Source organism: Polypterus senegalus, chromosome 11, assembly GCF_016835505.1.
Source record: "Polypterus senegalus isolate Bchr_013 chromosome 11, ASM1683550v1, whole genome shotgun sequence".
Lineage (NCBI taxonomy): Eukaryota > Metazoa > Chordata > Cladistia > Polypteriformes > Polypteridae > Polypterus > Polypterus senegalus.
In genome coordinates, this window is record NC_053164.1 from 62,718,887 (window position 1) to 62,741,780 (window position 22,894).

Consider the following 22,894-nt stretch of genomic DNA (forward strand, 5'->3'; position numbering starts at 1 on the left):
AGTAGGAAAAAAATAATTAGTTAGGTAATATAAATACAATTTAAGATTAGAAACAATTATTGCATGTCATATTTGTATTTGAGAAATGTTGACTGAGTCATGCCATGCACAATGTTTACTTCATAATAGAATAAAGAGGTTTATGCAAAGCAAATGTAAATTTATCTCTTATAAAATAGTTCTCTGCTGTGTTTTAAACAAAATAAAGCCATCATATCCTGAAGACAGTGAAACAGTTGGGAGGTAAGTGCAAAACTTCATTTATTAAACTTTTTATTTCGTTAAACAATTTTGCAAGATCGAGTCACTAGGGACCAACTAACCCAAAATGTTTGTTTGCAAATAACACAGTTGGGTAGAATTATTTAATCCAAAATATAAAGCTGAACCACTACCTTACAAAATCAAACTAATTATTTCATGTCTGGGAAGTGTACAGTGTCTGAATGTCTTGAAGAGAGAAAAGTCTAGGAAGGTCAAGGAAATGATAAAGAAGGACTTAATCTGCTACATGAAAAGTGCTTGTCAGCTTGTGAAGTCATCTCTGTTTTACTGTATATACAATGATAGGTATGCTGTTTGTCCATCATGCTGGATAACCTATGGCAGAAAAAAGAAATCTTCTTAAAACATAAGCAAACATACTGACGTGCCCTTTCATTTTGATTTACAAATTCCAAAGCCACTGGAGAATTCCATTATTGTTCACTACTATAGATTTTCCCTTTTTGTACTCACCATACTGCATGTAAACACTACAAATTCAAAATATTGTTTTAAAAATAAATAATGTAATTAGTGATATTTGCTTTCTCTTCCTTCCATATATCATGGCACATGCCTATTTTATTTTCTGTATCTAAAAATTGTATTTGACAGGATGAAGAATCTGAAAGAAAGTGGTGATGTAGATGGCTTATCTGAAAAAGTAATGTAAACAGTATCTTTCATGGAAAGGTCCAAATACATTCATTAATTTTCTTAAATTGCTTATTACATTGCAGCGTCACAAACCAATCATTACAGGACAGCCCCTCTCACATACCCCCACTCACCAAGCACTTGAAGATGAAGATTAGCATTACTCATTTAGCAATAAATCAGAAGGTTAACACGTATCAGAGAAACTGATCCATCCGTTCTCATTATGCTGGTAGATTTGTATTGACACAGAGGTTTGAATTCCTTTTATGATAAGTAATTTTGTTATAAGATCTTTGATTGCCCTTAATTAATTTTCTAAACCTTTTTATTCCAATAAAAGTGTGTGTGCATGTGGAAGGCAGGAACCAAAGCAAAATTAAGGTGAGGTGGGCAAAACTTTCACATGAATAATGAGAATTTGGAAATTGGGACAAAATTTAAACCCATATTCCTCTGGCTGTGAAGTGGCTGCTCTAACCAATATGTCATTGTACTTAACAGCTTTGAAATCCTTATAAAAATACAGATTATTTTACATCTTAAAAATATTACTTCTGTTTTCTACTTGGAAGAAAAATTATGATATTTATTACTTTGTGTTACCAAAGCACAAGCAAGGCATTTTTTTTTAAATTTTGTTTTATTTTATGCTATTTGAAGAAAATAACATTCCATACAATCAAGTTGAACTTATTCTACAAATGATTTCATAGTAAAACTAGAACAAAAGACGAAAAGAAAAATAAAACATCAGAAAGTAAAAAAAAAGAAAGCAGGATCAAAAAGAGACAAACCTAACAAAACAGAATTCAACCACTGCCAGGAGAGTATGGGCAAAAATTGTTAGGAAAAAAACAGAAGGGAAAATATTTTTCCCGGATATAAATGCTTATTTATTCTAAAAATGTATTAATTAAATCTTGCCATATTTTAAAAATGTTTTGAACAGATCCTCTAAGCAAGAATTAAGAGTTTTTCCCAGTTTCAAACAGTATTAAACAGGGGAGGCCAACTCCGATCCCGGAAGCCAGAGTGGCTACAAGTTTTCATTCCAACCATTTTCTTAATTAGTTATTCATTTTTGCTACTGATTAACTTAATTTAATTTATTTGCAATTTAAAACTCAGATCCTTTAAATCGGGCTGAGAAACCCAATTGCTTCATAAGAAATCATTATTTACTGATGAAGCACTTACTGCTCAATTGACATTTTTTGGGTTCATTTTAGATGTCTTGCATGTTAAGATTTTGAACCCTTAACTTTTTTATTGTTATAAACAGCTGTAGTCATTGTTTTAACTGATCCTTATTAGCAATAAGATGCAAATAACAAATTAACCAGCAGTTCTACATCTAGTTTGTTTCTATCTGTGTGTATTCATCATTCACTCATTGATTTAATTAAGTACTCAGAAGGAAACCGGAGAGAATTGAAAACTACTCATCCATTTTAAGTTTCAAATCACTTGGATGATATATGTATCATTAGAAAGGGAAAAAACATTATGATTTAAGAATGAAATGATATGGTAGAGTTAAAACAATAACAAGCCATGAAATTAAATAAGATCTTTTATTAGTGAGAATTGGCTTCTAATTAAGCAACTGAGTTGGAACAAAAACCACTGTGGCTGTCCAAGATCAGAGTTGCCCACCCCTGCTATAGAACATCAGTTACGCACTGACTTATTAAAAGGTGGGCTGGGATTCCTAATTTAGTTTAGGTGGGCTGGGGGGAAAATTAATTTGGTTATGAATATTACAAGTAATTGATAAAACCATCAATCAATAAGAAATACATAAACATATACAGGAAAAAGCTCACTTATATACAAAATATTTGGTCAATTTAAGTAATTCATTTTCAAGGACTGCACAGGCTCTGTTCCATTGATCATCCTGCCATTCTGCTGGTTGTTTTAAACATGTCTCACTTCAACTCTCTTGTACAGAAATGCTTCCACACAATTTGATCAGACCAAAGGCCAGACCACTGTGCTAAAAAGATATATGGAAATTTATAAAATACAGAAGTTAGCATAGCTAAGAAAAACAGTTACTGTTAATATTTCTTAACCTTGAATTGTGCCCCCATATTTAAGACTATGTCAAAAAATATTTCCAAATGAGTAGGATGTGATTTGCTCAATTAATTCTACATTTATTATGTTGGTGGGTCTGTTGTCTTCCTCCTCTTTTAGTCACATTGGAAATTCTTGTTTCTGCAGTTTTAAAAGTAAAAGAACTTCCACTTATTGCGGAGTGATTTTGTCACATTTTATAGCTCATTGCAGTGTGTGTATGTGTGTGTGTGGGGTTGGGTAATTTTCTTTCATTCTAAGCATCAATTTGACTTAATTGAAACTGCTGTGTAAGGGGCAGAAAAGACTTAGGACTGTCACATGACAAGAAATGGACCAAGGCTCTTAAACAAAACATTTTCTTAGATGTTTTCATGTGGTTTTATGGAAGGAAACTGGGAAAATAAGGCAGACACCAAGAAAAAAAAACACTCCAGCAACAACCAAAAAACACTATACTATATGATACAAGGGTACAGGGATATTCTGCATCCATACAGTCCTAAAAGGTGTAAGCCACTTCAACTGACAAGGTTTTCTTTCATTTCTATAATACTTGAAACTTTTTGTTCTCCCTTTAATCATTCATCCTTTGTGTATTTTGTATAACAATTCCATGTGCAGTTCTCAATAAAACACTCTGTAAATAGTAAAGAATCTCCCAATTAGAGTGATATGTCCAGGCTAATATGTTATTATTAGGTAAACATTCTATTGATTTAAGCATTTTCTCATAATGCTTTTCAGTGAACATTCAATTACAATTTATTAATAGAGCTAAAAAGTATAAAACAAATAATGAATACATTTTACAAATTCTTGCTATCCACCTGAACTTCAGGGCTCCTGGGGCTGAAGCGTATCTCAGCTGAATTGAACAGAAAGCACTGACTAAATAATCCTGAGCTGTTTCTCCAGTCAATTGCAGAATCCCATAATATTTACATACACACAAGATCAAATAACCTAAGATGCATGTGTTTATAGAAGAAAACAGTAGTATCAGAAGAGAAAGGCATGCAGATATGAGCACAATGTAATCTAATTCAGTGCTAACGTCTGTGTCCCCATACTACATAATTAATTTTACTATGACTTTATTTGTGTCTTTTAACCTAATCATATTTTATCAAGGACCATGGCTTCTATCAAAAATACTTCAAACTTTCTATCTATTTAGTTTTAAATTTCCCGTCCTCTGGACTGAAAAGTTAGCAATGGTAAAATGTTACACTTCTTATCTATGTAAATGAATATATGATAAAAATATAACTTTAGTGAGCCTGCTCAGCCAAAATTCATTTTTTCTATGAGACATATCTTTTTGTTTTTAACATTTACATATTTTTATATTGTATATTATCCTTTGTGGTTGAAGTGATTGTATTTATTTTTTCTCTCTTTCCACTTGTAGTCTCTCTCTCTCAAGGTCAACCTAACCACTTCATTATATGGGACTATATGAGAAGCAGGGACCTATGGGTAAAACAAAATGGAGCCAGCATGACAGCTCATAGAGTAGCTTATAACACATAAAGTGACTGAGGAACAGTGAGAGTTTGTCAAGATTCTGTTTGTGTTGGGTTTTTGTCATGTTTTTAGGGTAAATTCCAAAGGCATAACAACAAAAGTAGTGCAGGCACTTAAATTAAGGAGGTGCTTTCCAATAAAGAGTGCTAACTCACTATTTGTGTCTGTGTATCAATGCTTCTTCATTTCACTTCTGGTTGTTACAATATTTTATACATGAAAACATGTGGAAAAAGGAATGTGATAATGCATGACTTATGGTAATAAAAAGCTGTTGGTCATAGGGTGTCCTTCATATCTGACTTAAACAAAAGTGGTCCTTAACTCTTTGAGGGCTGTATATTTTTTCCAAAAAAGAATTTCTGAAAAGCAATGGTTTCACACAGAAAGCCATTTTTCCAAGAATATGCAGCAGGTTTGCTGCCAGACTGTCTTCACGTGGCTGGGGCAGCAGCAGCAGTAATCACGGTTGCAGTGCATTACAATGTGGTTTCTACCTCTTTTCATTGTTAAGTGGCAGTCCTACCTGGTGAACATTGTCAGTACCACGATTAGCTGGGGACTAACCAGCTAAAGCTGGAACCTCACATTTGTTTTCAATCACTTGTATCAAAATCAGAGTCCGACAAATCATAGTCCAGTTCAGAGATAATAGGTAAAATATCGTCTGCGGAGAATTTTGCTTTACGCCTTCGCTTTGATCTCTCACCAGATGTCAGTCCCATTTTTGCTGTTATTTGCGCCTTGCTACTCACGTGAGCGCAAGAAATCTCGGTCAAACCAATGAATCTAACATTCCTTCAGACAACGAGAGTCCAACTAAAACAGAACAGTTGGTTTTGTCACAGTTTACAGTCGATTACCATCGTCAACGCCTCCTTTTGACAAAAGTCAACATCAGCCCTGAAAGAGTTAATATGAACAATTTATGAACAACTGAATTAAGGAATGGCTCTTTAATTCCCAAATTCAAATGTTCCATGTTAGGAATATTACTCTGCAAACAAAGAAATAACATTTTCAGTTCAACACAAGCATCAGAAATGAGTATAATTAATTAATAAGTCACGTGAATGGCCTTTAGGAGTAATTTTGAAAAGAGTATACGTACTATGCTAAAATAATAAGTCTCTTGAAGTGTAAGTATCTACTACTGTTCTTGTACTCAACTCTTTGCAAGATTAGGCAAGTTAATATTTTGGTTGTTAAAAACTACAGTATATAATCCCCCCACCTTTAAACCTTCCTGTTCAATATTATTATAATGATGTACATTGAAGCTAGAATCTGATTTTTTTTGTCTGCAACACACTCCCAATATCAAGACTCTACCTATGGTGCCCTCTAGTAGAATTCAGATATCCTCAGTAAGATGTAGATTACATTTAAATTCTGCTCTACATAAATGTATATTCCTCCTTTTGTCTGGTTTCTTTTCTTCATAAAAAAGTGTACCTATCTATTTAATACTCATTCCCTTCTCTTTAATTTAGCAAATTTTTTGTTATTGATAAGATATAATTCTGTTAAGTTACACACAACATACTTGTGTAATACTTGAGGCAATAAAGCAAACAATTTTAACGTATTACTAATCTTACTTTGGTTCTTTAACTTTTGGCAGGAAATATTAAAGTTACCAAGTGAATTTATTTTTACACTAGTATATTAGAAGAATCTGGATGAGAACAGGCCATTTAGCCCAACAAAACTCACCAGTCCTATCCACTTAATTCTTCCAAAATGACATCAAGTCTAGCTTTGAACTTCCCTAACGTCCTACTGTTTACCGCACTACTTGGCAATTTATTTCATGTGTCTATGGTCCTGTTTGTGAAGAAAAACATTCTTATGCTTGAGTGAAATTTACCCTTAACAAGTTTCCATCTTTGTCCCCGTGTTCTAGTTGAACTCATTTCAAAGTAACAGTCTCAATCCACTGTACTAAAAACCTGCAAAATATGAAACACTTCCATCATGTTTCCTTTTAATCTTCTTTTACTTAAACTGAAATGGCTGAGCTCCTCTAATCTTTCCTCATGACTCATACCCTGCAGTCTGGGAATCAGTCAATGAATCTTCATAAAGGACTTTTTCTAGCACTTCAAAGTCTTTTGTGTTGCCTGGAGACCAAAACTAACAATTGCATTATAAAGCTTGAGAATAACCTCCTTAGCTTTATACTCTACACATCATGTTAAATTATCTAAGATTCTGTAATGTTTCATAATGGCTTCTATACGCTGTCTGGAAGTTAATAATGTAGAGTCCACTATGACTCTTATATCTTTCTCATAAGGTGTTCTTTTAATTTTCATTCCTCCCACTGTGTATTCAAACTTAACATTTTTACTTACCAAGTGTAATACTTTACATTTAATCAGATTAAATTTAATCTGCCACAAATCTACTCAAGACTGTATGCCATATAAGTCCCCATGTAATGATTCAAAAGATTCTAGATTATCTGCCAGTTTGGTACCATCTGCAAACTTTACCAGCTTGTTATTTATAGTCATCTCCAAATCATTTATATATATACAGTATATATATATATATATATATACTGTATATATATATATATACTATATATATATATATATATATATATATATATATATATATATATATATATATATATATTGTAATCTGGACGCCGTATAGCGCCCGACCCGGCAAAGACTGATGCAGAGGCATGTACAAAATGAACACAGGCTGTTTATTTTTTTTCCCCCGTGGGCACACGTCTTCCCCGTGACCCACAGGTAATACACAGTCCCAACATAAGTACAACACAACAGCACCAAATACTCTCTTTGTCTTTACCATCACTCCTCCTCTAGTTTAGTCCTCCTCCTCCCGAGTTGGCGTCCTTGGTTCCACGGCTCCGTCCTGTGGGAACATAAGAACCAGGGGTGCTGCCCCAACGTCCCTGCCACTTGGATGTCTTCTCCAGACAACACCTCCAGACATGGCCTCAGTGGCCGCAGCCAACCCCCTCCACCTTGACCACTGCCCCTTCACCCGCTCGGAGGAGGGCTCGTGACATCTCTGCCCCTCTGCAGCATTGCCCTCCTGCACCGACAAACCGACGGGCTTACGCTGCGCTTTGTTAGGAGTTCCCATTCTCTTCTTTAGGGGCCTCCTCTTTTTCTGGGGTGCACTGACAATCTGGGCCCCATATTGTAAAGAAGGGAGACCCTGTGCCGTCTGCACCCCATTAGACAGTCGTAAGACCAGCGTGGGCAGTCAGGGCAGAGTTGTTTGGCATTCACCGGCTGCCTCTCTGCACGCTCTTCTGCCACGCCGTCGGTCATCACGGCAGCGTCTTGTGTAGTGGACGTAGCGGCCTAGCAAGCAGTACTGACCATCACTGTGGCTGCTGCACTCCGCCCCTCTATTTCCTCTACGACGCAGGCCTTACTCATCTGTACCGCTATGTCCTACAGGGAGGAGGCAGACGCCCCACACGTCTCCAGCCACTTGACAACAGCTGCCATCGGGGTGCCGATCTTCTTGTCTAAGCCTTCCTTTGTTTCCTGCAGGACCTGAAAAACCTTAACTAAGGACTGCAGGGGAAGGAGAACAAGTTTCAACTCCCGTGCAGCCCAAAAGAAGTTAATTCTTTCAGTCGGCGGTGGGTTCGGGTTTGCCTCGTCCCCTCCCGCCAACCGTGAGCCATCGAGACGCTGCGGGATTTCCGCAGGCCCCTTCAGATAATCTCAAGGTTCGGGGAGAAGGTCCGTCATCCCCCCTGTGAATCGTCCTTGGCGGGCACCTGACACACGCCCTCCCTCATTTTACCTGCTTCAGGGAGGAGCTCCTTCTCCTCTAGCAGGGACACCGTGTTGGGAAGCTCATCCGGGCTCTCATCCTCTCGCTGATGGATTGGGCCGAAAGGAAGACACACCTCCGCCTCACTGTCTCTCTAGCTCGCTCTGCCGTCACGCCACTGACATACTTCATCTGGCCACCACCGGGTGGTTCGCCTCTCGGCGTCTAGAAGGTAGGCTGACGCGAACATGCAATATCCTTCCCGCGGCCCTTCATCCTGGGGCCCATCACCTACATCCGGCTGCAACCCATGGTGCTGGTTAGCATGTCGGCGTCTGGCGGCTGGCTTCTGTGTCTATTGTCGTGTTTTAGGAGCCTCTCTGTGCTCGTCCTGCGGTCCCTTGCCGCGTGTGCGCACTTCGGTGCGCTGTGCCGTGCGGGCTTGCTTGCGGCTACAAGTGCGATCTCCCAGCAATGTGCTGCGTGTGTCTGCCTGCGGCCTTGAACACTCTCTCCTCGCGCTATGCTGCACGTGCCCGTCTGTGGCTTTAGAGTGCGCACTCCCCATGCTGTGCTGTGCATGGTTGCCTGCGGTTGCCTCGGGAGCGCCCTCCCTGTGCAGCTGCCTTGAGCACGTGCCTTGTTCTGCTATGTTGGGTCTTTACACAGTTTTTTATGCAGGTTTCCGGTCCAATTGGATGGACCGGGATCCTGCCGACTATGCCAGTGTAATCTAGATGCCGTATAGCGGCTGACCCAGCACAGACTGACGCAGAGGCACGTACAAAATGAACACAGGTAGTTTATTTTTCTTCCCCCATGGGCACACATCTTCCCCGTGACCCACAGGTAATACACAGTCCCAACACAAGTACAACACAACAGCACCAAATACTTTCTTTGTCTTTACCACCACTCCTCCTCTAGCTTAGTCCTCCTCCTCCCGAATCTGGCCATTGAGTGGTGGTGGCTGGCCCTTTTTATTGCCCACCCAGAAGCATTCCGGGTGCTTGACCACCTGGTCCTAATTGCACTTCCGGGTGGGGCTGAAGACTCGTCCAGCCGGGCTGTTTACTCCATGGAGCTCCCCCTAGCGGCCATCCGAGCTCCCAGCCAGGCTGTGGAAGACTCCATCTCCCATGGAGCCATGCGACCGGTTGGGGAATTACCGTCGGCCAGGGAAGCTGACACCAACCCTCCCGGGAGGTATTGAGCTGCCCATGGTTGCTCCCCCAGAACAGATGCAGTAGGGGCATCCCGGCCGGGCATGGGACCCGGCTGTCCATCACTATATATATCTTAGCACTGACCACTGAGGGACACCATAATCCTTTGCTTCCTGTGTCTGAGCCAGTTCTGCACCCATCAACACACAACACCTGAACTCCCATTTCTTTTAGTTTGATTCCCAACTTCTCGTGTGACACCTTACCAAATACTTTCTGAAATTCAGGATAAATAATGTTGTATGCACTACTCTGATTGTATCCTTTTGTTGCTTCCTCATAGAATTCCAGCATGAAACCTTGCTGACAGTTTAGTAAAACTAATTTTCTTGCCATGTGTTGCTCAATCTTATCTTTAATAATTACTTCCATTAATTTACGTGTGAGGCATGTTATTTTTACTGGCCTATAGTTGCATGGATCAGCTCACTCTTTTTATAATGTTATATTGGAATAATATTTGCCATTTTCCAGTTCTTCAGAACTTCCCCAGTGCTCAGTGACTTCCTAAAAATTTTAGTCAAGGGTTTATATATGTACTCGCTAACCTCCTTAAATACTTAAGGATAAACATTATTTGGTCCTGGTGATTTGTTTGAGTTCAGCCTATTTAATCTGAGCAGTACTTCTAAAATTTCCAAAGCTCTCAGTACCTCCTGAGTAGTCCTTGTTGCTGCAGGGAGGTTAATCACATCCTCACACGTGAAAACTTCAGAAAAACACAAGTTTAGAGCATTTACTATTTCACTGTCAATATTTTTAATTCCCCTTTACTATTCCTCATACTATACACTTCACCTTCTCCTTTATTGGTCTTTTTCTAGTAAAATATTGAAAGAATCTTTTTGGGTTGTCTTCTGCCTTATATAAAATTGCCATTTAGCCTCCCTAATATCCTTCTTAATGGTTACCTTCATGTTCTCATAAACCTTGCGATTCACATTCGATATATTAGTCTAACATGCCTTATAAAGCTGTTTTTTTCTTTGCAACTTCTTTTTCAACTCCTTATTTACCAAAGGTAGAGTTTTTTAAAGATCCTACTAATTCCAACTTTTGGAATGTATCTGTGCTGTAAAATGTAAAATGTGAACTGGTTTTAATCCTGTTTTACTTCTCCTCGACTATCTCCACACTTAAAAGCTTATCCCAGTTTATTCTTTTCATACTTTGTCACAACTACTCAAAATTTGGCCTACCAAAGTTAAAATTAAAGGTTTTGGTCTTCATTTACACTCTTCCAAAACACTAAGAATTGTATTATATTGCAGTCACTTGACCATAGCATAATAATCCCCTCCACACCCTGAATTTTATTGTGTATTACAAAATAGTAAATCTAAACACGCATCTGACCCAAGTTGGTGCTCCAACATGCTGTGTTGAAATACAGTCACTGATTACATCTAAAGATTTCTGCTTCTATACTCCAGTATTTACAAAGATAGCCCAGTTAATATTCATGTAGTTAAAATCCCCCATGACTATAATATCCCCCTGCAAACTTAGCTTTTTAATATTACTAAAAAGATGCACATTGAAATTACTATCTGCATTAGGGGTCTACAGCACACGCCTAAAATAAGGCCTCTTTCCCTAATGCTTTCCAAATCCAGATGTCCTTATTAACATGTTGCTCATCATCCAACTGAAAAAGGCATGTATTTAAATTCTGTTTGACAAAAATTGCAACCTCTTCTTCCTTAACAGTTCTGTCTATCCTTCCTAAAAATGTGTAAATATCTACTATATACAAATCTCCATCTTTGTTATTTCACCAGGTTTACATTATTGCTATAATATCATAATTATGGAAAGGTGCATAAATCTCCAATTCTCTTGTTTTATTTTTGATACTTATAGCATCAAGGCAAGCAATTTTTAATGTGATACTTATTTTACTTGTACACTTATATTTGAGATTAGAATTTAAGTTATTATGCATATTTATTTTTACACTATTGTTCGTTATTTTATGTACAGTCCTAAACCTGACCTGTCCTAAACTCTATGCCCCCATTCCCTAGTTTAAACTATGCTCAACTAACTTAGTCATACGCCTCACTAACACATTGGTGCTCCTCCAGTTCAAAGGTAACCCGTCACATTGGAACAGGTTTATGCCATTTGTTCCTACATGGACAATGACAAGTGGAATCACCCCCATTCTGGCCAATCAATCCTTCAGGGGAGGTACTCCCACCTGTGCACCTAAGTAGAAGTAAACCTGCCTTTGAAATCTCTTAATGATTGAGTCCCACCCCCAATTATCACAACCTCTCTCTTTCTGGAGACTGCTTTTGAGGTGACCTTTAAGGACCTGAAAATGATTTGACACTTCCAATTATGGGGTTGATGCTCCCAGACTGTATGCACCCTTTGCCCTGTGTTATACTACATTTTTCTTTATGTCACTATATCTGGACAATACTGTTATGAGTTTTATTCACATGTGCATGTTATATTTGGCACACAGGGGCGCAGCAATTAGAATTGCTAGCCAAGCATTGGATTAGATAGCCAAAGACAACTGGAGGCTTGTATAGTCAGCTTAAACACAGGATAGGGTATTTCTGTCCTCTGTCAGCACAAATCTTTTTCCTTATTGGGGGAATGAGAATCGGCATGTAAGCACTATGATATTTCTGTATTTTGTGGAGGAGGAATTCAGCCCTTGTTTGGAGACAGAGAAGACCAGCAAATGAAGCAAGACATTATAAAGGCTTGGACAGCAGCCAGACCCTGAGAGGCAGAATCTACAAAGTTCGAAGAAAAACCTCCCAGCGTGGTGACGAGAAAATGGCTGACTGTGTTGATCCAGATTTCCCACCTGGATTAAGTCTGTCCATGCGCCTCTCCGTCTGTAACCGCGTTAATCGTCAGTAAATGTAAGCTAAAAGATATTTTTTCTCATGTGATTCTTGTACTGCCGTAATCACAATGGGAGGGATATCGCCGTTTCTGGTATATTATGACATTGTTTAATTACTTAATATGCCACAATTTTAAAAGAACACATTTCCAAGAGAGCTAATGCCTCTTCAGGAAACAACTGTGCCTTTTATTCGTGACCCACCTATCTCTATTTTTCTGGTCTGGAATCTCCTACTGCACCACCTTAGGGGTGCATGCTATCTCGCTAAAGGACACATGTGGGCCAGGTCCACCAATTCTCTCCTACAACACAGGTCAGCCAACTCGTTATCAGGTTCAGAAATCTTGAGTTCGAGGTGCTGAATCAGCTGGCATCTCATTCAGATATAGCCTTCATTGAAGACTGGTTCCTCCAAGCCATACTCCAAAAAGTCCAATATCCAAAAAGACATGCATTGCATTGGCCTGATTATTAAAATTTGGTTTTGGATAAGGGTGGCACTGCACTCGCAGTTAAGAGACCTGGGTTCACTTCCCGGGTCCTCCCAGCGTTGAGTTGCATGTTCTCCCCGTGTCTGCGTGGGTTTCCTCTGGGTACTCCGGTTTCCTCCAACAGTCCAAAGACATGCAGGTTAGGTGCATTGGCGATCCTAAATTGTCCCTAGAGTTTGCTTGGTGTGTGAGTGTGTGTATGTGCCCTGCAGTGGGCTGATGCCCTGCCCGGGGTATGTTTCCTGCCTTGCACCCTGTGTTGGCTGGGATTGGCTCCAGCAGACCCCCGTGACCATGTAGCTAGGATATAGTGGGTTGGATAATGGATGGATGGATGGTTTTGGATAAGTAAAATGCTCAACCTTTTTTATTTAACCTAAATAATTTATTATAATTATTAAACTACAAAAAAATGTAAAGATTAAAGAAATAAGCAGTTATTTTACTCCTTCTGGCCTCTTTAACTCCTTTAATACTCTCCTTCTTGACTGTATGCTGTTTGTCTTTCTTTGAAATTAACTTTACTTTTCCTTGCCTGCTTGGAAAAGTAGCTTGTAAAATTAGCACTGATGTACAATTACAGTATGTTGAAAAAATGAAAAAGGGAGCAGCCTTAGACAAATGAAACAAAGCAGATCTCATGAAACTATCCAAATGTACAAACAAGTGCAAAGGAGTAAACTAAAATAACATTGCAGTGTTAAACCTGCTTTGGTGGGTGCTAGATACCATTCTGACTGCACTGAGCACAAGGCAGGAAACAGCCCTGGACACTGTGCTGATCCATCAGAGAATATATTCACTGAAGCAGCCACATTTACAATCACACAGGATTAAATAGCAAACCCCAATCAACCTCCCCAACACATCTTTGGAGGTATTGAAAGAAAACCGGTATACCACAGATGGAAATAATGTCTTAATATATTTAAATAGACAGGAAGTGATGTAGGGTCACCGGAAGTGATGTTTTTCTGGCATCAGCCTTGGTGCCGGAACAGGAAGTGACGTTCTTCTGGGCACCGGAACCAGAAGTGATGTTCTTCTGGGTGCCAGAACTGGAAGTGACATTCTTGGTTCAGATAGGTTTTCCCGCAGCTGGTCTGTAGACATAACAGGAGAAGGTTTATTGCACATGGCCTCCTCTGGCCTGGCGTGGAATTACCTTTACTTGGTCCACACAACGTTCCCCTACTCACACATGTGTGACATTGCCCCCCCCTCAGCCCAGACCCGTCGGGTCGGGCATACCGGTCCAAGAAGTAGTGGCATCTAGAAAGGGCATCGGCATTGGCTTGCAGAACACCCTGGCGATAAACGACCAAATACTCCAAAAACCACCTTGTGACACGTGGATTGGACTCCCTGTGCAAGGCCTTCCACTGTAAGGGCACATGGTCTGTCACATGAGTGAATTCACGCCCAAAGAGGTAATATCTCAGCTGAGTAATCACCCATTCAATAGCCAAAGCCTCCCGCTCCACTGCTGCATACCTAGTTTCCCAATCCAACAATTTCTGACTCATAATACATAATGGGGTGTTCAACTCCATCGACACTTTGGCTCAGCACGGCTCCAAAACCTGTGTCCAAAGTATCCATCTAGTGAATGAAAGGTAAGGAAAAGTCCGGCGCCTTTAATATAGGAGCTGACGTAAGGGCCATTTTCAAGTCACTGAATACAGCCTGTGATTTATCATCCCATACCACTTGATTAGGTCGACCCTTCTTTGTGAGGTTTGTCAAGGGCGCAGCTCTCTCAGAAAACCAGGGTACAAACCGACGATAGTAACCCGCTAAGCCAAGAAAGGCCTGAACTTGCCTCTTGTTTATCGGATGGGCCCAATTCACAATGGCATCTATTTTAGAACACTCTTGTCTCACCATACCCCGGCCCACTAGACAGCCTAAATATTTGGCCTCAACCATCACAAAATAACACTTTTTCGGGTTAATATGAAGTTCATCTTGTGACTGTACCTGCAATACAGCTCCAACCTGCTGTATGTGTTCCTCGCAGGTGTTGGAATAGATGACAACGTCATCCAAGTAGGCAGCACTATATGAATTATGAGGACGGAGCACTTTATCCACCAGATGTTGGAAGGTCGCAGGTGCCCCATGTAATCCAAACAGGAGGACACGATACTGCCAGTCACCGCTAGGGGTGCTGAACGCTGTCTTTTCCTTAGCGGAGTCCGTTAAGGGAACCTGCCAGTACCCCTTAGTCATATCTAAAGTAGTCAAAAATTTGGCATGTCCTAGCCTCTCGAGGAGGTCGTCCACTCGCAGCATTGGATTGGCGTCAAATTGGGAGACTTGGTTAAGCCGACGGAACTCATTGCAGAATCTCCACTTTCCTCAGGCTTACTGACCATAACAATAGGACTGGACCAGGGACTATAACTTTCCTCAATCACACCTAGTTCCAGCATTCATCTGATCTTCAACTCCACTTTAGCCTTTTTTGCTTCGAGAATTGTGTACGGGCGTTCTCGGACTATAACCCCAGGTTTCATCACAATGTCATGTGCAACCAGGGAGGTCCAACCTGGATTTTCACTGACTACCTCAGGGACAGACAGGATAACTGCCTCGAGCTCCTGATGTTGCTGGCGAGTCAAATTGTCTCCGAAATTAAGGTGTAATTAATGAGAGAGCGGAGCTGTCCGGAGGAGGGTTCGGCATGCCTGTCCTTCCACGGTTTCAGCAGATTGATGTGATAAATCTGCTCGCTGCGTCAACGATTCGGTTGTTTCACCAAATAATGCCGTCCATATAGTAATTCAAAAGGGGAGAGTCCCATGGAGGCGTGTGGGACTTCCTGATATGCAAAAAGGACATGGGAGAGGAGCTGATCCCTGTTCTTTCCGTCCTCATTGACTGCCTTTCGCAACATCTGTTTGAGAGTTTGATTAAACCTCTCTACAAGACCATCGGTTTGAGGATGATATACCAAGGTCTTTACATGCTTTATTTGAAGTAGCTTGACAGTCTCCCTGAATGTCTGCGAGGTGAAAGGAGACCCTTGATCCATCAGGATTTCTTTAGGGATTCCAAAACGGGCAAATACCCCTACTAATTCCCATGCGATAGCTTTAGAAGTAGCTAAGCGCAGTGGAACAGCCTCTGGAAACCGGGTAACATAATTTACCAGGACCATTATATATTTATGACCTCTGGCTGAGGGCTCTAGAGATCCCACCAGGTCGACCCCGATATGTTCAAAAGGGATATCTATTAAGGGTAAGGGGACTAGAGGAGCACGGTCCCTCCTAGGAATTTGCCTCAATTGACATTCTGGACAAGATGTGCAAAAGCAGCAAACCTCCTCATTAATCCCAGGCCAAAATTCTTTCATTCTTTAATTCAAATTCTTCAAATTCTTTAATTCTCTCGAGTGTTTTTTCGGGGCTCAATTGGGCTCCCAGCAGATGGGTATGTGCTAGTACACAGACCTGTCGCGGTAAGTCCATGGTACTAACAACAGTGACCTCATCTGTCCCTCATGCTCTGCCACCTGGTATAACAGATCATTATTGAGCACAAAATGAGGACCCTGTGGCATCGGATGTGAGGTGCGCTGGCCATCTATCAGAACGACTGCATTCTTTGCAAATTTAAGGGAGTCGTCATTCCATTGCTCCCTTTTAAATGAAGCCGGCGTCTGCCTGAATTGAAACTGCAGGCGTGAGAGAGGATTGGATTTGACATCAAGGGGCGGGGTTTCATCCCGAGCCGTCTGAGCGCTTGCTGATGACGTCTTGGGTTGCGACGTCCTTGGTGTTTCTTCGTTATCACTAGAGGCCGATCTCTGCTCCTCAGCCGGCTGTATACACGGCATGACGCTGAATCCGCGTCCGTGACTAGACCTAGTTATTGAGAAGGAGAAGTGACTGTATTACCACTATTTATGTCGGCCCAATCTCTTCCTAGTATCATGGGGAAGGGAGGATTATTTGTCATTGCCACCGTATATATAGCAATTGACGGATCGATAATACCGGATGTCCCAGGTATTGCGGGTCTTATTTTTACACCACTGTCACGGTAATATTAGATGGCAAGCAACAATGGAAATGTTACTGCCGGAATCAAATAAAGCGATTACTTTAATTCCATTGACTAGCACTTCTCCCATATGCAAACAGGCCAGTGGATTAGCGAGAGCGCACCGTGCCTCCTCCCACATCACCACGCACACTCCGGTGCATCCCAGGGTCCACTCGAACATGCTTCTCATTATAGTCGCGGGACTCTGTATTACGGACACAAGCACGCCCGAGTTCACACGAGTCCTGTTCTGACACTCCCAAGCCAGTTTCCGCCTTAAGGTGATCTTTTGTCTCGGCTAGCAAGACAATATCAGTATACTCCCAGGCTGGCTGCGCAATTTTCCCAAGTAGGCTTCGGAGAAATAAAGCACAGGCCACCTGCTCCGCTATTTGGTGGCTGGAACTTTCATGGGGTTGTAGCCAACCAACCACCTTAGCCCATAAAGCCACGGCTTGTTTCTTGGTTGCCTTAGCAGGGTTAAATGTCCAGACCATTATGTTTCTTACCTGCCAGCCTGAGTTTCTCCCACCTTTATTTAAGGGCTTGGCCTTTGTGGGATATGATGGGGCAGTCCCCACACCCGGGAGGCCATAATAAGCACTCAATGCATTCCCTAACACACTTGGCTCTAGTCTGTGGGTCCCGGGGCTATTCTTCCCCAGACCTTTAACAGAATGATGGGTCGAAGCATACTGAAGCTTTCCCCGATACGCCCTGACTGACGCCCACTCCGCAACTCGGGAGCGGTACTTACCCATCTGATATTTTGTTGGATTATAAGCGTATGTCGAGCCTAGGTTTAGGTTTACCCTCCGTTCTCTCCAGGAGGCCATCATCCTGCCAGCTAAGCAACTGTAAAAGGAACAGACTCGACACACGTAAAAAAGGTTTGGGGCAGCTACTCGTATAATATTCCTAGCTGCAAAGGTTTCTTTGAATTTTCAGCAGAGTTGTTGATAGTACAGAGTCCAAGACAGAACTGATGAAGGTTGGAAAAGACGGTGGTTTTAAGTGGTCAGACAGGAAGTGATGTAGGGTCACCAGAAGTGATGTTGGGCAACCGGAAGTGATGTTTTTCTGGCATCAGCCTGGGCGCCAGAACAGGAAGTGACATTCTTCTGGGCACCGGATCTGAAAGTGATGTTCTTCTGGGAGCCGGAACTGGCGTTCTTGGTTCAGATAGGTTTTCCCGCGGCTGGTCTGTAGAGATAACAGGAGAAGGTTTAGTGCACCCCACCTTCCCTTGGCCTGACGTCGAATTACCTTTACTTGGTCCACACAACATCCCCCTACTCGCCCTCTAATATGCATAATAAACCTAACTATTTTACATTACAGCGAGTAATTAACCATAGTAAAAAATAGTAAAACATAATAAATTGAAAGAAAATTATGTTTCATATTGCATTAGAGGTATTTGTTGTGTTATACATTTTTGTTCTGTTTGGCTTTGAAATGAACACACAAATACTTTTTAAACTTACACTTTTACTGTAAAACTTCAGTAAAAACAATATTTGGAATTAAATTTTCATCAATATCGCATTGAATTTTCATACCGTGTTTGGAGTTACATTGTGGCAATGCAACGTATAACTGCCCGTGAGTGAATATCTCATTTCTTTCTCTCTAATAAATAAACTGACTTTTTCAAATGTTTGTCCCTGTGATTTGTTAATTGTCATAGCAAAAGCTATTCTAACGAGAAACTGTAAACATTTTAATACGAATGACATATCAAGATCTCCTTTGGTGTCTAATGTTATCCACAGAAGATGTACTACATTACCTTTCTTGTCGCATGTTAAAATTTTACATGTCAGAATTGCTCGACCAATGTTCAGTACAACTAATCTTGTCCTATTGCATAGTCCATCACTCATACATAAATTATGCAATAACATTATGATACATCCTTCTTTCAACAGTAATTCAGCTGGTGGAAGATATTTGTAGATGGTTGTAGATATTCTACAGGATATTGTAAGTTGATGTTTTCAACTTTCGCACCATTACCACCAACTGTTTCAGCATAGTTTATTCATACGCATTTAACCAATTTGCCATATAACTGATCAACAATTTTCACGTTAAATCATTTGACTTCATCGTTTCTTTTCAGGATGAAATTCTTCAATAAGATTTGGACATAATAAGTCTTCTTTTATTGGGAACTTAAAGTGAGGAAAACGTAAAAATTTATAAGAACTGAGAGTGAAGATAACATTTCAATCTGATGTCTTTACCTCTCTCAATGGAACACTCATTTCATCTGATTTTTTTTTTTTAAATTATTTGTTGAAATATTACACTGCATTTTCATTCATTCAATTTAGCATTCATCAGCATAAACTGAATATCATAAAATCTAAGCGGATGAAACAAATCTCCATCCAAAGGGTGACTCTACAATGACCTAAAGCAGAAGTGGGCATGACACAACCCAGCATTCAATTACATTTTAGAATAAGCTTCCATCTGAAGGAAAAAGGATACTTTTCTTTTCTTGCTTCTTTTATAGAGTAGTTGCGGTTGCTGGCTCCTCTCTCTTTCACTTAGGTGGGGGTCAAATTTTGTTTTGATTTGTTAAATTTGTCTTGACCGTATGGAATGTTATTTATTTCTAATTAAAATCAATAAAAAGAGAAACAAATCTCCTAGATTTAGTATAGGTTAGTGTGTAGTTGAACACGCACACTTATAATAATGTCATGGTTTGTTTTTACTAAAAGTTTAAAATCTCAGTATTTGACTTTAAACTTAAATATTCATTTTGATATGTGCTTGATTGCTAAGCAAACACATCATTTATAAAGCTGTTTCAAAAAGAAAACATGTACTGTAACTTTTAACTATTTTGTTAATCACTGTTATTTTAAAGAATTAATTGTTATTGCTTGGGGAGAATACCTGGACCTGTAAACTATTTTAGTTTAAGAAACAGTAAATGGTAAATACTACACATGGTTAATATAAACCCTGGGAAATTTCTAGAAAATGAGTTTAAATCACTTATCCTTTCTCAATTGCTTTATGTCTTTATACTGTATGCTGTATGGTGAATATCATTCTCTTCTAATTAGCAGCTTCCTGACATGGAGAAATTGATACCGGTCATTCTTATTTTAAGAGGTAAGTCAGAAAGAATCATTCAATTTATTTTTACACAAAACTAAGTTAATATGAAAAATGAAAAATGCTGAAACATCTATTTTGAAATCCTGGGTGCAAATGTATGTGTCATTAAGTTTAAAGGCATGGAAAGAAAGACTCCATAAAATACTGGGATGTGCCAACCTGCAGCCACCAGTCCTAGTGGACAGCCACATTCACTGGCCTGCTCTGTATCCTGGGTAATCTGTGATAATGGTGCTCAGCATATCTTTTAGCAGATCTAATTTGATAGTACATATATTGTTACCCAAACATATACCAAAGCATGTACTGAATGCATACCCTTTGGTTGAACTTTTCCTTAATTAGCACAAAAAAATGGAGAGTTAACACTCAAACTAGGAAAACCAGTAAAACTAGACTTATGTATATTTGGTAAATTTAATAATTAAATGGTCTTTCAGACATATAACACTGACAGTATTGCTAAATGCTCTAATCTTACAATGATAGGGAAACAGACAGAGGAGATGTTAACTTTAATGGCTTTATAATCCAAAAGATTTATTGGGGCCTCATTCGGGGACAAGCACTAACATGAAACATACAAATTAATCATAAAAATCAGCCACTAATTTTGCTATGATGACTTTCTTGAGGTGAACAAAGAGAGGCAACTTAGATGTATGTCCTCAAGTAGTGGCTGCAGAGTGTCAACCATAAAGTTGAAAGAACAAAAAAGAGTGTGACTTCTTATTACAGGTAAGCTGATCAGTTTCTACAAAATGTAACCCTCATTGCCTTGTTAATTAAAAATATGTTTTTATCCAGCTCCAAAATCAAACTGAATTTAGAATGTGATGACAAATCTAGGATCTCTTTGAGGCTGAGTCAAAGTAAACTAGTAATTAAAATAGTCACATTCCATTAGTTCTGATGCAAGAGTGAAACTTTAAAATTCATCACAAATGCAGTGCCTATGCATGTGTGTATATGGATGTCAACATTTGAAAACAGAAGTGAAAGATGCTATACTAGTGGTGGAAATCTAAAACATGAAATAGATTCATTCAATTTTATTTTAATAATGGGTATGCCTTTCTCATTCTGAGCTTGCAAAATCAATGAAAAATAAAGATATGTAATACCCTGTGCTATGTAATCAAGATGTGTTTGTCAAGTTAAAAATGACAAACTTCAAGTACACCCTAGTAGGGTCTTCAAGTAGGGTGTTCCGAAATGTACCTTAAACAAAATCATAGACTACTAGTCTGCTTGTTTCAAAGACATACAGTTGTATTCAGAGTAATAGCAGTGGGTTTAAAAAAAGCAAATAATATAACAGCTTTTATTTCCATATAAGCAAATGCACTGGGAAACACCGCATATTCTATTTCAAATCAAAACATGAATAAAAATGTAACAAATTTATGTTATTCCTTTACAGAAAGTGAAGAAAAGGGAATGTTAGACTGTTAAAAAAATAGCAGTGTCTGCATTCTTCTAGTAGAAACTCAAACATTCACTGTATTAACTGAAAAATGTTTCAAGATTTTGCTTTCCTTTAAATAACTGAACTAATATTTAGTTGCATAACCACTGTTTTTGAGAACTGCTGCACATTTGTGTTGCATGGAGTTGACCAACTGCTGGCACCTGTGAACAGGTATTCCAGCCCAGGATGATTGGACTACATTCCACAGTTTTTCTGCATTTCTTGGTATTGCCTCATAAACATTTTTGATGTCACCCTACAAATTTCCTATTGGATTAAAGTGTGGGGATTGGGATGACCACTCCATAACGTCAAACTTGTTGGTCTGGAACCAAGATGTTGCTCGTTTACTGGTTTGGGGTCGTTGTCTTGTTGAAACATCATTTCAAGGGCATTTACTCTTCGGCATAAGGCAACATGACCTCTTCAAGTATTTTGACATATTCAAACTGATCCATGATCCCTGGTATGCGATAAATAGGCCCCATATCATGATGCGTGCGCCACCATGCTTCACAGTGTACTGTGGATTGAATTCAGTGTTTCGGGTTCATCTGACAAACTGTCTGCGGCTCCTAGATCAAAAAAGGGTCAGTCCACAAAATGTTGCGCCATTTCTCTTTAGGCCAGTCAATGTGTTATTTGGCAAATTGTAACCTCTTCAACGTGTCTTTTTTCCAGCAATGGTACTTTGTGGGGTCTTCTTGCTGATAGCTTGGCTTCACATAGGCATCTTCTAATTGTAACAGTACTCACAGGTAACTTTAGACCTTTGATCTTTCTGGAGCTGATCATTAGCTGAGTCTTTGCCATTTTGGCTGTTCTTGGTAGATTTCCATTTTTTTCCACGTCTTTCTGGTTTTGGTTGCCATTTTAAAGCATTTGCAATCATTTTAGCTGAGTAACCTATCATTTTCTGTATCTCTTTATATGTTTTCCTCTTTCCAATCAAATTTTTAATCAAAGTACGCTGTTCTTCTGAACAATATCTGGAACAACCTGTTTTATTCAGATTTTCAGAGAGAAATGCACTATAACCAGCATGTACAACATATGCTGCCTTCCTTCCATAAATAAGGGACTTAATTGACACCTATTTGTTAACAGAATGAATGACCTCTAACTGAACTCCACACTGCTATTATTTTGAATACGTACACCCTTACAATTAATGATTCACTTACACAGAATCAGCAGCATGCATGTCGTACCTATTGGGCCTGTTGGTTTAATATTACTCTGCTACACCTACTAAATTATTTGCATTGTAGAAATATAATTTCTACCAATAACAGTGATGGATCAAGTTAGTGATGTCAGTCTGCTA

The 22,894-nt window shown here is 39.6% G+C and overlaps 1 protein-coding gene across 1 annotated transcript in view; it reads left to right on the top strand.

The window, feature by feature from the left end:
- Window positions 1-217: 217 nt before the first annotated feature.
- Window positions 218-22,894, top strand: part of LOC120538558 (secretory phospholipase A2 receptor-like) — a 48,453-nt gene continuing 25,776 nt past the window's right edge. Inside the window, exons 1-2 of the mRNA XM_039767953.1 lie at window positions 218-243; window positions 20,045-20,090. Of these exons, the coding sequence (XP_039623887.1) occupies window positions 20,054-20,090 (37 nt within the window). The 5' untranslated portion in view covers window positions 218-243; window positions 20,045-20,053. The remainder of the gene's footprint in view (window positions 244-20,044; window positions 20,091-22,894) is intronic.